Source organism: Talpa occidentalis, unplaced genomic scaffold (assembly GCF_014898055.3).
Source record: "Talpa occidentalis isolate TD23 unplaced genomic scaffold, MPIMG_talOcc4v2.1 talOcc4.12, whole genome shotgun sequence".
NCBI classification, from domain to species: domain Eukaryota; kingdom Metazoa; phylum Chordata; class Mammalia; order Eulipotyphla; family Talpidae; genus Talpa; species Talpa occidentalis.
The window spans coordinates 55029621-55044439 of record NW_023601212.1 but is presented as its reverse complement, the minus strand read 5'-3'; the positions used below and the strand labels follow the sequence as shown (position 1 = coordinate 55044439).

The 14819-nt window shown below is 39.0% G+C and overlaps 1 protein-coding gene across 4 annotated transcripts in view; it reads right to left on the bottom strand.

Annotated features, from left to right (window-relative positions):
• Positions 1-2992: 2992 nt before the first annotated feature.
• LOC119241225 (torsin-1A-interacting protein 2-like) overlaps positions 2993-14819 on the bottom strand; it is a 34901-nt gene continuing 23074 nt past the window's right edge. For all 4 annotated transcript variants that reach the window (XM_054693434.1, XM_037506362.2, XM_037506361.2 and 1 more), the window contains exons 3-5: positions 13057-13554; positions 10642-10740; positions 2993-8668 (exon numbers count right to left, since the gene is read on the bottom strand). In XM_054693434.1, coding sequence (XP_054549409.1) covers positions 7902-8668; positions 10642-10740; positions 13057-13554 — 1364 coding nt within the window. In that variant the 3' untranslated portion in view covers positions 2993-7901. The remainder of the gene's footprint in view (positions 8669-10641; positions 10741-13056; positions 13555-14819) is intronic.

Here is a 14819-nt window from a genome sequence, read left to right as displayed (position 1 = left end):
GCCAGGGAGAGGTCTGTAACTCTTCCCCATGCAGGACGTTACCTCCTTCCTAATCTCTGAAAGGCAAGATCATTGAAAGCAACTGTGTGCATGTCATGAAAAACTCAACATTCACCACGTCTGTGAAATTACTGTTCGAGAACATACTCAAAATACATCCATCGTGAATATCCTTAAGGATAATATTTTCTGCATATTAACCCATGTGGTTAGCGGCCCTGTACCTGTTCCTGAGCTGAAATTTAGGAGATGAACATCCAGCCTGGACTCCTGCCCCAATAAAGGCTGAAGTCACCCCTCTCTCCAGAAAACAGCCCCTGGCAATCCCAGGAGAGCCTACTTCCCCAGGGTGGCTGGTTGCAAAAGGCTTTGCCCAGGGCTCCTAGGAACCATGCCCCACTCCCACATCTTCTCTATCCTGCCACCACCACCCCCTACACACACACACACACACACACACACACACACACACACCACACACACACACACACACACACACACACACACACACACACCCCTCCACCACCAGGAAGGAGCCCCAGCCACAGCCATGGTTGGAGGAAAGGTGAGGCAGCCATCTTCCCCAAGCTCAATGGCCCCCATGCCAGCTCTACCCAGTGGGATGGCAGTTCTGGCTTCACAGGGGGACTATCCAGAAGCTGGCAGCTGGCTGCACTGGGCATCTGCACTTCCCCTTCAGGTATCAACATACGATGCCATGGCTCCCAGCCCTGGTTACAGGCCCTGAGCCCCTGAAGGAGCAGAACACAAGGGCTCCAGTGCTGTCCTGTGGTCTGAGCCATGTCTTGACAGAAACTTCTGGGTTTTGCTGCAGACCAGAGTTTTCTACCCATTGGGAATTAATTACATCCCAATTCCGAGCAGGCCCACTCCCCTGAGGAAATTTGCGTTCTGGGTGTGATTCAGCATCTTGAAATTAAAGCAGAGACCTGGGACTCCACACAAAGTCCTCTGGTTCCTTCCCTCCAGACGTGTAGGGTGCAGGAATGGATCCAGAATCATCATCAGATTTCAAAACCCGAACTCCCCTCCCACATACTGAGGGTCTCACCAGCCCCCTTGCCCTCTCTTTACTCTACCTCCCTCCCACCCTACCCAAACCCCCAGTTACCCGAGCTAAGGAGGAGTGGTGACAGCAAATGAAAAAGAAACCAACAGAGAAAAACTAAGAATTGAGAATTTTAAATAAGGAATAAAAGTGGCAATATATCAGATGGGCCTGTAAGAAACACTGAAAGGACACATTAAAAATTAGTCAAGGGCCTCCCTGATGGCACAAGGGATTAAGTCTCAGCACTAACGAGCTGTCAGCAGCCACTGCAGCATGAGTTCAATCCCTGGCCAGGGTACTAATGGCGCAGCAGACCCCTCCTGTCTTGCCCGCTGCTCCCCTCAGCAGTGTATTTCCGTGGATCTGCCTGTTCTGCTCCCCACTCTGTCTCAGTGAATCGTCTCTCCCCCTGCACCTCTGGCTTACATTCCTTCTCTTGTATGAATAAATAAATCTTAAAAAATAATAATAATAATAAACTAATCAAAATGGGATTTTACAGTGTGTGGGGTGGGGGAATTAGATTGCACCCAATTCTAAATACAGCACAGGCAAGTGGGAATTTACAACCAAGAATCAGGGTGAGGGGATGGAAAATTACTAAGAGGAGACATTGGGTTGGGGGAGTTCTGACTAACCCCACTTACTAGGATTCTTGCTGCAGACAGACCAGGTGATCAGACCATGGGGGGCTGCTGAAGGATAAGAAACCAGATCAGATATTGAGGGTGGAAGGTTCTGGTTAAACTGACTTAGCAGGGTTCTTCCTAAAACTGGATTTTACCCAAAAAGTGCATAGATGAGCCCAGGAAGAGATTTAGGAGCCCAACTAAATTTTGGTCAAGCAAAGAATATGTAATTTTCTGTATCAAACACCCCATGACACAGAGTGCATCTTCAGACTTGATACCATTTTTACTGTATACTATCTAAAATTATAATTCCTACAGTAACCAAATCACAGCACCTCTCTTCCTGATTAATCACTTTGCAGTACAGAGGCCTGCCTGTTCCAGTGTATTTAGAGAAGCATGTAACATTCTCTAGTGGTGAGTCTTAGTATTTAAAAAAGTCTTAGTTGCAGCCACCCTACTGTGGATTTTTGGACGAATATTGGGAAATTCTATGTTCTTCTGCTTGGTTTACCCTTTGACATTAGCTTATTAAACTGAAAGCTCATTAATTAAGATTTCCTGTCTCCTGAGAGTTCCTATTTCTCTAAACTGCAAGAACAAACCTGACAGATTTTCAAAATTGAATTCAGATTTAGGGAAAAAACTATTCTATAAAATGTCAACAGATCCATGGTTTTCAGTTGGGAACAGTGACAGCAAAAAGCTGGGAGAAGGATGGATGTGGGGCTGGGATTTGTATTCAGACACTTCTGTTCTCCAATTCTAGTTTCCCCGAAAGGCAGAATATCTTAACATACCCCAGCCTCTCTGACTCCTACACTTAAGAAACACATTCCCGATCGACACATCCCATGTCAGGAGCAATTCCCTGGTTCTACTTACAACCCATTTCTCTCCTACTCAAGAAAGTCTCATTAAGCAGAAACAGCAGACAAAAGATTAAATAAATGAGGACTGTGGTCCATTCTAAGCAGCATCTGCACTGTATCATTCTACCGATGGCGGGTGCCACGGGCAAGCAGGGGACCTCCCCAGGGTCCTTTGGCTCTTGAACTTATTACCAAATAAGTAGTATTTCCCCCCACCATTAATGACTGCATGCCCACTCGTATAAACTTGCTACTTTGGGAACTTTATTTTTTTTTAAAGATTTTTTTTATTTATACAAGAACCGGGGTACAGGCCAGATGCACGGGAGGGTAAGAGGATTCACCAGAGGGAGCGGGGAACAGAACAGGCAGACTGACGAAACACACTGCTGAGGGTAGCAGCGGGCGAGACAGGAGAGGTCTGCCGTGCCATGTGGGTTGCTCTGAGGCCGGCAGGATGGAACAGGCACTACAGAGGCTGCGGACAGCTTCACAGTGCTGCGCTCAACCGCCTGCGCCACCAGGGAGGCCCTATTTTGGGAACTTTAATCAAGAATCAGTCAACGGAGAAAAATTAAAATTTATTTTGATTAATAACCAGACAACTAATTTAAATGAAGCATTCTTCAACATCCATAACAAATGCAAAAGTAATCGTTGTTACATAAGGGAGAAGGGGAGTGCCAAGAAATTTGACATTAACACCAGCAAAGTCCATTTATTTTTTAAGTGAAAAAAGCAAAAAGAGGTTGTGTCTCAAAGTCAATGTGCTGCTTCTCTTTCGACAGGAATGACAGATTTAAATCTCTTGTAATCTGGTTAATTGGGAGCAGGTGCTAGCAGCTTTACGTAGATTACATTGAAGCCCAGTTTGGGCACCAGGAGAACGAAGGCTTCAAGGGGTGACCTAACTTCTTTTTGCCAACTCTACCTAACTGCTCAGCTGCTGCTGCCCAAGTCCAAAGCTCTTCGTGAAGGGAAAATTTAGTTTAGGAGCCTCAGTAAAGAAAAATGGGAGATCAGGTCCCAAAAAAGAAGCCAATCTATGGATTTCCCCCCCCAAATTGTTAATTCAGGTAAAGTAGGTTTAACCTCTTTGAATCTGTATCTATAACCAGGGGTTGTAGGTTCAAACCTCTATAGATGTATACTTACACACCCTGCCTACCACCTATGCCCCAACAATCCTCCGCTATGTTCCAGTGGGCTTTTTAAAGACATCAAAACAAGCTGAAACGGGCATCCCCTGTGGCACAGAGGGTTGAGCACAGCTCTGTGACGTTGTCCGCAGCCTCTGCAGCGCGGGTTCGATTTCAGGCTGGCCAGGGAGAATCCCACATGGCGCGGCACATCTCTCCTGTTTCGCCCGCTGCTACCCTCAGCAGTGTCTTCGGTCAGTCTGCCTGTTCTGCTCCCCACTCTGTCTCTGGTGAATCCTCTCACCCTCCCGCACCTCTGGCCTACACCCCAGCTATTGTATAAATAATAAATAAATCTTTAAAAAAAAAAAGCTGAAATGGATATGAAATGGAAAGGCACTGAAGACTAAATTATGTATATCTTTATAGAGTATTTAGATTTGGAAATACTGGTTGTGTTCTCAGGCTACTTGGATGAGGTTAGCACTTCACAACCTAATACCTAGAAGCTGACATAAAGAGGAGTAAGGCATAGTTTAAAGCCATGTGAAGAAACTGGATATGTTAATTTTATTTAGTTCTCTCTGGAATTGGCAAATCTTCTTTGCAAATATATTATTCACAGCAAGTATTTGTAGTATTTTATTGTCTCATATACACTGTTGGAACAATTTTAAAGTAATTTTATCTTAACTCTATGGATTATGATAAAGTGATCTATAATCATTAATAATATTCACATTACAAAGACAATACTACCATTGAGTGATGAGTTCAAGGTACTTTAATTCCGAAAAAAACAAGCCCGGCATGATTTTTCAACAAATCTTAGAATGAAATATATTATGCTCAGATTGAACAAAGTATTAAAATGAAGATTGATATATAATGACATATTCAACTTGCAAAAGATGAAAAACTGCTTCAAGTATCTTAAGGGTCTTACAAAGATGTAATGATTTATTTTTATGATTTTATCAAATGATAAAAGAAAAAGGTTTCCTGTTGCTATCTGAATGTACTTCTCCACAAAAAAGCTGGAAATAACCTTTTATATCCCATTAAATGGTAACCCTAACTGGATGTAATAATTATGTTTTCCACTTAACATTTAGTTTTTGAAGAAACATACATCTATATATGCTGCATAAAGATTTGGTCAGATATGCAAATACAGTCCTGGAGGACACCTTGCTAAATTATTATCGCTTATTTTTTTTTAAAGATTTATTTTTTGTTTATTTATACCTACAAGAACTGGGATGTAAGCCAGAGGTGGGGGGGGGGGTGAAAGGACTCACCAGAGACAGAGTGGGGAGCAGAACAGGCAGATTTACTGATATACATTGCTGAGGGGAGCAGCGGGTAAGACAGGTAAGGTCTGCTGTGCCATATGGGCTACCTCCCCGGCCAGGGAATGAACTTGTGCAGCAGCGGCTGTCCATAGCTTGATAGAGTTGAGACTTAAACCCCTATGTCACCAAGGAGGCCCCAATTATTATCACTTTTAACATGTCATGTCATGTTATATTTGAACATTAATTCTTACTATGCTTTCTGCCTTTAACAGTAGAAATCAAACTATTACAAACTGTGAAAAGATCAAAACCACCTCAGCAAATAAACTATTAGAATGATGAAAGATAAACTACAAAATTTAGAAACTTGAAAAATATAAAAAAATAGAAACAAATAGAAATTAAACTAAGAGTACATTAGATAATTGATATTATTTGTACATATTAAAAAATATAGTTTTATGCTTTAAAAATAATCATTTTATTCATAAGGAGATCCAGAGCTAGTACACTGCTTTTTAAAATGATTTTTGAAAGAGTGGACAGAAAACTGACAATAGTTTTAGTTGATTGCACTAATACATGGAAGAAGGTGTTTTTAAACAAACACTAAACATTTTTAGAAATTGACTTTTTGGTGATTTTCTAACCTATATTAAAAGGAAATGATGAAAAATCATACACAACTGAATGGACAAAGAAGAATCTTTGTTTCAGCTATGGTCTGAGTTGCTGACAGATTCACCATGCACGCCATCACAGTGGGTCATTACAGGTGTGAGGTAGCACAGTCAGCAGGCCAGCATAAGCTCTACAAGGCACCATTGGTTTTGTGTGATATAATGCTAGCATCTGAGATCTAAAAATACAGCAAAATTCCAATATAGTATACAGATTTTTCTTCAGTTTCCTCTGATTTTATCAAGCCAATGCTTGATATATTCACCATGCTGTAATATTTTATTCAGGCAGGGCCTTTTCCACCAATATAGTGGAAGATTCCTATACAAAACTCCAAATGAAAATAGTTCCTTTAGGTCTGCCCCTACACAGAAATGCGTGTTACTTAAGGCCTTGGTTAGAATAGATATATGTGGTTTTCCTGTGACAAAAATTTACAAATAGATTCCTCCCCCTTGTCTTTGGGATCTCTTCTTATGTATCAATAAAGATCCCTACATAGTCTTAGTGCACAGATATAAATATCTGCATCATAAATGGATGTTTATCTATCTATACACACACTCCCCCTTTGTCTCCCTCCCTCTCTTTCTCCCACCCCACACACATGGGGTGTGCTCCTCTCTGCTTTCACAGAAGCAGAGAGGTCAGAACCTAGTTGAAATATTCCAGAATCATGGTGATAGTTCCTAAGTGTGTCATATAATGAACTGACTCTTCATAGATCAAGATCAAGATCATTTCACCAGCATTTTGCTTTCAGAGTTGAAACACAAATCAACAACTACTATTTGCACAAATACTGCCCTCAGTATTTCCTACAATTACAGAACATGGTCCAGCAATAGCACCCATTGTAACCTGGAAAGATATACCCTATTTCTGCTTCTGCTTACTAAGTATAACATCTCTTGCATTTCTCTAACTCAACAGTACTTAGAAGTAGCTGATCAAGAAGTTGTAGTATATAATGTTACATCACTGCATGACAAGTAAACAGTTTGGTAAAGTTATGCCAATTCAGAAAATCTGCTATTCAACTGGTTTTTAAAATCTATTCTACCTAAAGGTCATTCAAATGCTCATCCTTGACAATTATGAAATTCTAATCAGGGAGACAAAAATAATGATTAATAGAAAATGTTAAGCATCAGAAATATGCTAGTAAATACTAGTTGATACATTCTGCTATTCTTTTGTAGGTTTTTGTCTAAATAGCTTGTCTATACAATAAACCAACCTCTTATTCTCCACTCTTGAGTTTTCATATTCATTTTCCCCTACCCATTTCTTAAAATAACATAATAAATCATTATAAATATCTCTAACTTGGTTTTTTCACTTAATTGGTGGTTTTCAAGCTTATCAATGGACTCTTTGTTCTAATTAAATCTTTCAGAGAATCCCAATATTTACATTAAACAGTCAAAAGCAGAGTGCTCTGAGACAAAGGGAAGATTCCTGCTTAAAAATCACTACTCTAGGTCATTCAAGAAACTGAAGTAAAATACATTCAATTGGAATTCTTCATTTTCAATAATTATAAACAATTTCCCCAAGGTTTCCAACTTTAGAGAACATCTTTTGAATACAGCAGCTTTTATCTCAGTTGGTTAACGGAATAAAAGCACAGTGCCTTAACATCTAGCATTTTAGGTAAGTATTTGAATTCTTACTTTTTTGTACTATTCAAAAGTGCAAATCACTATAGGATGTAATCCCTCAACTAGGTTATTAAAACAAGTTTAAAAGTTTACACATGACAGAAACATTTTCTAAAAAATGATCAGTTTCATAATTGTAATTGCTTTAGTTGGTATCCAAACTCCACAAAAAGGCTCTAGAGTCTCAAAAAAACAGAAATCATTCTATAGTTATTCTGAAACTATCATCATCTTCCTGTGTAATACTTCTGTTTCTATACTTTGGATTAAAAAAAAAAAATTCCTCAGTTATAGACCACATTATATCTCAAAACCTGGTTTGCTTGAAAGGCAAGGAAAGAAAGTCAGGTCAACTTTTAGCTTTGTCAAGCTTAGATTAGAAAAACTGCAAAACAGTAAAAAATGAAAAATCTGTTTCTAAAATAATCTCATTTGTGTTTTACAAAGGCGGTTTTCCTCCCATCCATCAACCTCCTAGGACATATGTGAAAGGCTTTAAACTAACTTTTTAGTAAACCATGCCCTCTGGCAGTGACTCTGTGCTTAGCTGTCGGGAAGGCGGCACCCCTTCTCTTCTATGTCCTCCACTGGCTGGACAGGCAGCACCAGGTGTGAAATGCGGCTCCACAGCCCACTCAATTTGTCTGAATCCATGTGGTTGAAGGAGCTGGCAGTGTTGGAGTTGGTAAACCTGCCCCAGAGTAAATCTCTCACTTTTTCTTCAGTTTCCCTTGGGCCAACGCTTGCTTCTAATGTTTCCTCCTCTAGAAGAACAGTCAGGACCAGGGCCACATCTTTAAAGGCTGCATTCTCATGGTCACAGTATTTGTAGAAGATCAAGGTGGAGCCTGCAGGAAGGGATTCGAAGTGGTGTACCACGGCAGCCTTGCAGCCATTCTCAAATCCAGAGCTTAGCACCGTGTCAACTACAAGCTTGACCACGTCACTGTCCTGTGAGGCCCTTTCAGCTCCATCGATCCGAATGGCAGAGACTTTATGGAAAGAGGTGTAAGCATCCGCGACGTGGTAGCTCAAGCACTTAAGGGTCTCTCTTCCTTCTCGAGCTGCTGTAAATATGATGGTGGCTGGCTCCGCAGGGTTTGAGGCATTGAGGTGTTTTTGGAGAAACTTACGTCCTCTTTGCCACAAGAAGGAACTCTGGCCTGGATATTTATCCTTCAATTGGCTGAACTGAACCAAGAAAGCCTCCAAAGCTGGGTTTTTGGGTACTTGTTGAGCCGAAGAGAAATAGTAGCTATGAACATAATTTAGCGAAAAACAGGACACCACCAGAATGACAAAGGTGAAGGCTGTCAGAGAAAGACAAAATCATTTTACATAAGTCACAAATAAAATCGGAGATAAAATGAAATGAGGTAAAGATAGTGTCAGATTTTCATTGAATTGTAAATGGGGAAACCACTGCCTGCTCTCATCCTATCTGAAGATGCTTTGATAGCCCACCCTCTTCCCCCAAATCTAGAAATCTCTCTGGCTTCTTTCAGGACTCCCAACTGGACTTGTGGTTTGCTTCTATCTTTAATTTTCTTTTATTCCCATAAAAATGCCTCTTATTGCTTACACAATAGAGGCTTAACTTTGGACCTACACACAAGGTCGCCAAAAACTGGATACAACTGTTTAATTTGTCTGATCTACTCTCACCACTAAGAGGATGGTTCTATAAAATAACCAAATTCAACTTCAGAATTGTGGAACTTGTTGAGAAGCTCCAAAGGCAGGACTATAGGTGAGGAAACATCTTCCACCGTAAAATATGTCTTTAGCAAGAGGTTCATTTCATGGGAGGGGCTCTGAAGGCTGGGTGGAAGTTGCCTTTAACTGTAAATTTCTCTTTGTAAGGATTTCTATCGGGAAGACCTAATCTTTCTCTCTTTAAGAGGGTGAAGGCAGAACTTAAATCTTCATTCCTTTGTATTCCCCAAAAACTCTCTAACTCAATGACTTCTTACTTCCACCAACCCTCCAGGTTTAGCTAAGCTATTTAAGATGACATCTAAAGCCAAATGGGCAAGTTACTCAGTCATGCTGGGGTTCTATCATGTATACAGGAGGTACACCTGTTACTAAACTTCTGTATGTTTTTTTCTTAACAATAACAACAAAATGATAGATTTTTACGCTCGTGGTTTCTTTTGCCTAAATTCTTTTATGTTTTCTATTAAATCCTACACCTTTTCTTTAATTGCTTAGATTTAACTATATGAATATATAATATCTTTGTTAAAAGGTAAAAGCCAAGTTTATATATTAATTGCTATAATGTTTGATGTGATTTAGGAATAAACTATCAGGATATTTTCTCCTTCTGAAAGTAATTGCTGCCTGTAACAGGTCATTTTTCCCTAATAGTCAAAATATAAAAATGCCACCTAAGAAGTTTAATGCTCTAGTCAAAAAGGTAGTTTAGTTCCTGGCTTATAAAAAGCCTTTCCTCCTGTGGGAATTTTCATTTTAGATAGCTCTTCTTTATTTGGACAAGGTGGTCATCTTAAAGGAAAAACTTCTTTAAAGCAGAATGTAATAGGTACCATACTGTAAACCCCACTGTACCAGTGATATTTTGTATGATTTGTGTTTCCCCCCCAGCTTTATGGAAATAAAATTCACATAAAACTATAAAAAAATACAAAAACACTAATTTGAAGAGATATCTGTAACTCCCTGTGTTAACTGCAGCATTATTTACAATAGCCAAAATGTGGAAACAACTTAAATAACCATCCACAGATGGATAAAAAGATGTGGTTTGTATACACAATGGAATACCACTCAGCTCTAAAAAAAAAAAATGAAATTTTTGCCATTTGTGACAAGATGAATGAAACCTAGACACTATTATACTAAGAGAAATAAGTCAAAAGGAGCAAGACAAATACCATGATTTCACTCATGTGGAAGATAAAGAAAAAAACAAAGGCAAGCTCTTAACTCATAAGAATAAATAGTGATTAGCAAGGGGAGGGGAGAAGGAGGGGAGTAACTGGGTAAAAGGAATCGATTACATGGTAGTGGGTGAAAACTAAACTTTTGGTAGTGATCAAAATGCAGTATATATGATGTTAGATTATAATGCCGTATACTGAAACTTATATAATGTTTTAAACCAATATTACTTCAATATAAAATTAAAGAAATAAAAAAGGAAGGAAATTAATCAATCCCAAGCAGGAAAAAAAATCTGCTAGTTTCCTATAAGCATTTTTTTTTGAGGAAATCTGAAAGTGAATCAATGCTGTAGTAAGACCAGTTTTGTTCTCACCATAGTGCCACAATTCCTTTTCATTCTTTCTTATGGTATCCTGTCCATTCTCTTTGTTTTCTTTTAATTTTGGTGTTTCTTGTTGATGACTTACAGCTTCTAGGAAGGAAAAAAACATCATTTTTAGACTGCACTAATGAGAGTATATATACCTTTATACCTTTTACCAAATTTAAAAAAAACGAGCATTTCTGTGCTTTTTAAAATTTTCTTTTATACAAAAAAAACTAATTTTTTTCCCTATCTTTTCCTTAAGATACACTGTTACTTTTATTTTACTTAGAAGAATAAAATGAAGTGCTGTTGAATCCTCTCACCCCCCTCCCCACACACCTTTGACCTATACCTCAGTACTTGTATAAATAAATAAATAAATAAATAAATAAATAAATAAATCTTAAAGAAAAAAAAACACAAAACACTCTTTTAAAATAAAATAAAATAAAGTGCTGTGAAATTCATAAAAGGATACTGTTGCTACATTTACAATTCCTCACAGATTCTTCTATCAGGACAAATAAATAAGCATTTTGATATTGCAACCAAGCTATCTAAAATGCGATTCAATTATTTTAAAAAATTAAGAAGGGATTTAAGAAATGTCAGCTGTGCACATGACTCAACATCACAGGGCAGTGATGCTTACTACAGCATGCACCTGTCTCACATGGCTCCTCAAGACCCCCCAGTATACAGATAACAGAGACACTGAGTTCAGAGACAGCAGAGGTTACTGTGCAGCTACAAAGCAAACTGGAAACTTACTGAAGGATATATATATACAGCAAGGACTACAAGATTAAGAAATTCATGAACTATTTAAAAATGGAGGTAAGGGGTGAAACACCGATCTTAAAATGTGTTAGTGAAAAGGAGGACAGTGCTTTCTAGCACACCAAGCTAAATCACTCTAGAGTGTAGATGAATACTTCAGCCCAGGTACCTCCTAATAGTGAAAGCAGAGCACAGCCCGTAACACTGGCAAAACAACTCAAATAGCACATTCTGTTAACATAGAGAAGTAAAATCAACTTCACCTTTATAGGTCATTTCACATCCCCAAACATATTTTTAGAATACATCATAGAATTTAAGGACTGATACGATCTTTAGAGATCACCTACTCCAGCCCACTACCCTTCAGTATAATGAGGAAATGTCCACGGATGTTAGCGCTTTTACCCATGGTCGCATAAAGAAATGTGGCCAAGTTGAGATTAGAAGGAGGCTTCTCATCTCCTACATTAGCTCATTACATTATATTACATTGCTTCATATACAAAAACTACATTTTTAAAACAATTACTTTCTTCCTCTACTCACTGAATCAGCATAATGACGAAATTCTGATGGCAGGTAATGGTCCCTACAAATCACATTCTTACATTTGAAGCTGCTTCTCTGTGCCAGGTGCCACAGAAACACAATGAATGAAGCAGAGTGTGTGTCCGGGCCGTCACTAAAGTACAGACAATTCTAACAATTAATGCGTGAAACCTGTATCTGAGATCAGTCACTGATTTAGAGTGAAACACAAATTTCTATTTCTTAGTCATCCTTGTTAAACAGAATGTCTTCATTTATACTCCTTTGCACTGGCAAACGGGCATTTCAGACTGAGTTCTTCAGAGCACTTAGAAAATACAAATCCTTATGCACAACAGAAGGTGAAGGCTAAAAGAGGCCATCAGGAGATCATCTTTTGTACTTCTTTATTCTACAAATAGGAAATGGAAGTACTAGTAGGTTAAGAGACTTAGCCCAAGGTCACCCAAGTTAGCAACTGATAGAACCACAACTGAAAAATGTCTATTGAATTCTAGTAAAGACCTTAGCAAAGGCAATGATTTCCTTCATAAAGAAAGAGAGCACAATTGTTCTCCTTAATATGCTAGTGGGTGAAATCAGATCTAAATTAACTATTTTGCTCAAAATTCTATAGAACTGAAATATGATTAAATTAAGGATCCTCTAACATTGTTAAAAGCACTGTAATATGTTGATTTTTAAATCTACCCATCACTTAAGTTATTCTGCATATAGCTTCCAAAAGAATAAAAAAATTTTAAATTATAAATCAGATTATGTTCATAAGAAATAAACAACTGTGGAGGTCAACTGTTTAAAAGACATGCCCCTTCCTTTAATCATACTGCATGAATACAAACAGTACATAAATAGAAACACTTTTTGAAAATGCAGCTGATGTGTGGGAAGCAACTTGTAGTCTAGGAGATAAGATACCCAGAATTCTAATCTTAGCTTAGTCATATCTCTCTCACCCATGGGTATGGCCCAAAGGCCATAATCCTAGGAAGGGAAGAGAATTCTCTGAAAAGAAGGACCTCGACCCAAGTTGTGTTCTCAGTAACAGAGCAATTCAAGATGGCGCAGGAATCTGGTGGGTTCTCTCACCTGGTGCCAGCTGTCGCTTCCTTAGCATGGCCTGGCTCTCCAATCCTGCACTGGGATGATCAGAATTCTGGGCCTCGTGGGCAGGTGACTCCTCGGGAACTCTGGGTCTGTCACTCACTTCTTTAGGGAGGGCTGCAGAGCTGCTCCCCAAGTGTTCATCTGATCTCTCTCCTTTGTCATTTGGAGAATGGCAGGGTTCAGGATCCAAGTGTTCTTTAGCCAGACTTTCTGAAGCGAGGTGATGCCCTTGCTCTTCATCCTGAAAACTCTGGCTTTTTTCATGGTCTGGCTTATCCTCTGCATATTGCCCATTATTTGTTTCAGCTGGACTTTCTGTCTCTGCATTTCCTGGACCTATATTTTCTACATCTGGGTGGTCATCAGGAAGACCAGAGGCAGGGCTTGAGTCCTGAACTTCTTCAGTGGTACTTTCTGTGACTGTGATCTCCTGTGCCTGTGAATTTACTGATGACTCATTTTCCAAATCATTTTGACAATCTAGTGAGATAAAAATTTATACTTTTTACTTCAATAAATGTCCCCTTTTTTTTGTATTTTAACAAGGTCCCTGATTAATAATTATATAGAATGAACTGGTTTACAAGGTACTCCTCCTAAATTTATTTCTCTTGACTCCCACCTAAAGGTGACTAAAGTGAATTTATTATCATGTTAACAAATCCATCAAATAACACTAAAGTAAAACTATTTTGAATGATAGAACCAACTTTTGGTTATATTAATACATACTCTCCCCTAATGAAATGATGGATTTAGACAATGATCATGAATGGCAACTGAAACCATTATGCAAATGGTTGATGAGTAATTTTATAACGGGTGAACCCGAAGATCAATGAATGACAAATGCTGTACCCACTGATCAGGTTAACATCAAAAAAGAGGAAAACCAGACACCATTAACCTTCCAATTCAATACAATAGTAGTACCCTACACCACCTATGAAGTATTCTTGCCAAACAACTGAAACTGAAGCTGATCAAGCTTCTAGAGTTAACTACCAATTTCCAGGAAGTACAGGGATAAAAGTATGCATTAAAAATTATGTTTCAAGAATGAAATCAGCAAAATCCAGAATGTGGGACATCCCAAGACTATGTTTCTTGTATAAGGGCAAGAAGCAAAAATAAATGGCAAGAAAAAAAAAAAAGGTGACTTATTAGAGACACATCAACTAAATGCAGAATGTGGGTCACATTGTTTATATCCAGTTTTGAGTAAACCAATCATTAAAGAAATATGAAAACTTGAATGCCAGGTTGATGAGACTAAAGCATCTACGGCATTTTTTTCATCTTTTAGGTATGATAAAGGTATTGTGATGTTTTTTAAAAAATGAATCCCTGTCCTTTATTTTTTTTTTTTTTTTTATAGAGGCATGCTTTATTTATTTAATTTATTTATTTATTTTGTTTGTTTATACATGCACTGGGTACAGTCAGAAGCGCGGGAGGGTGAGAGAATTCACCAGATCCAGAGCAGGGAGCAGAGCAGGCAGAAGGACCGAAGTACACTGCTGAGGGGAGCAGCGGGCGGCAGGAGAGGTCTGCGCGCCATGTGGAACCCTCCTCCGGTGGCCTGGGAGCAGCCGGGGATCGAACCGGCTCCGCGGAGGCTGCGGGCAGCTTCGCAACCCAGCGCTCAACCGCTGCGCCACCGGGGAGGCCCGAATCCCTGTCCTTTAGAGATAAGTAATCAAGTATTTATGGCTAAAATTATGTCTGGAATTTGCTTCAAGCCT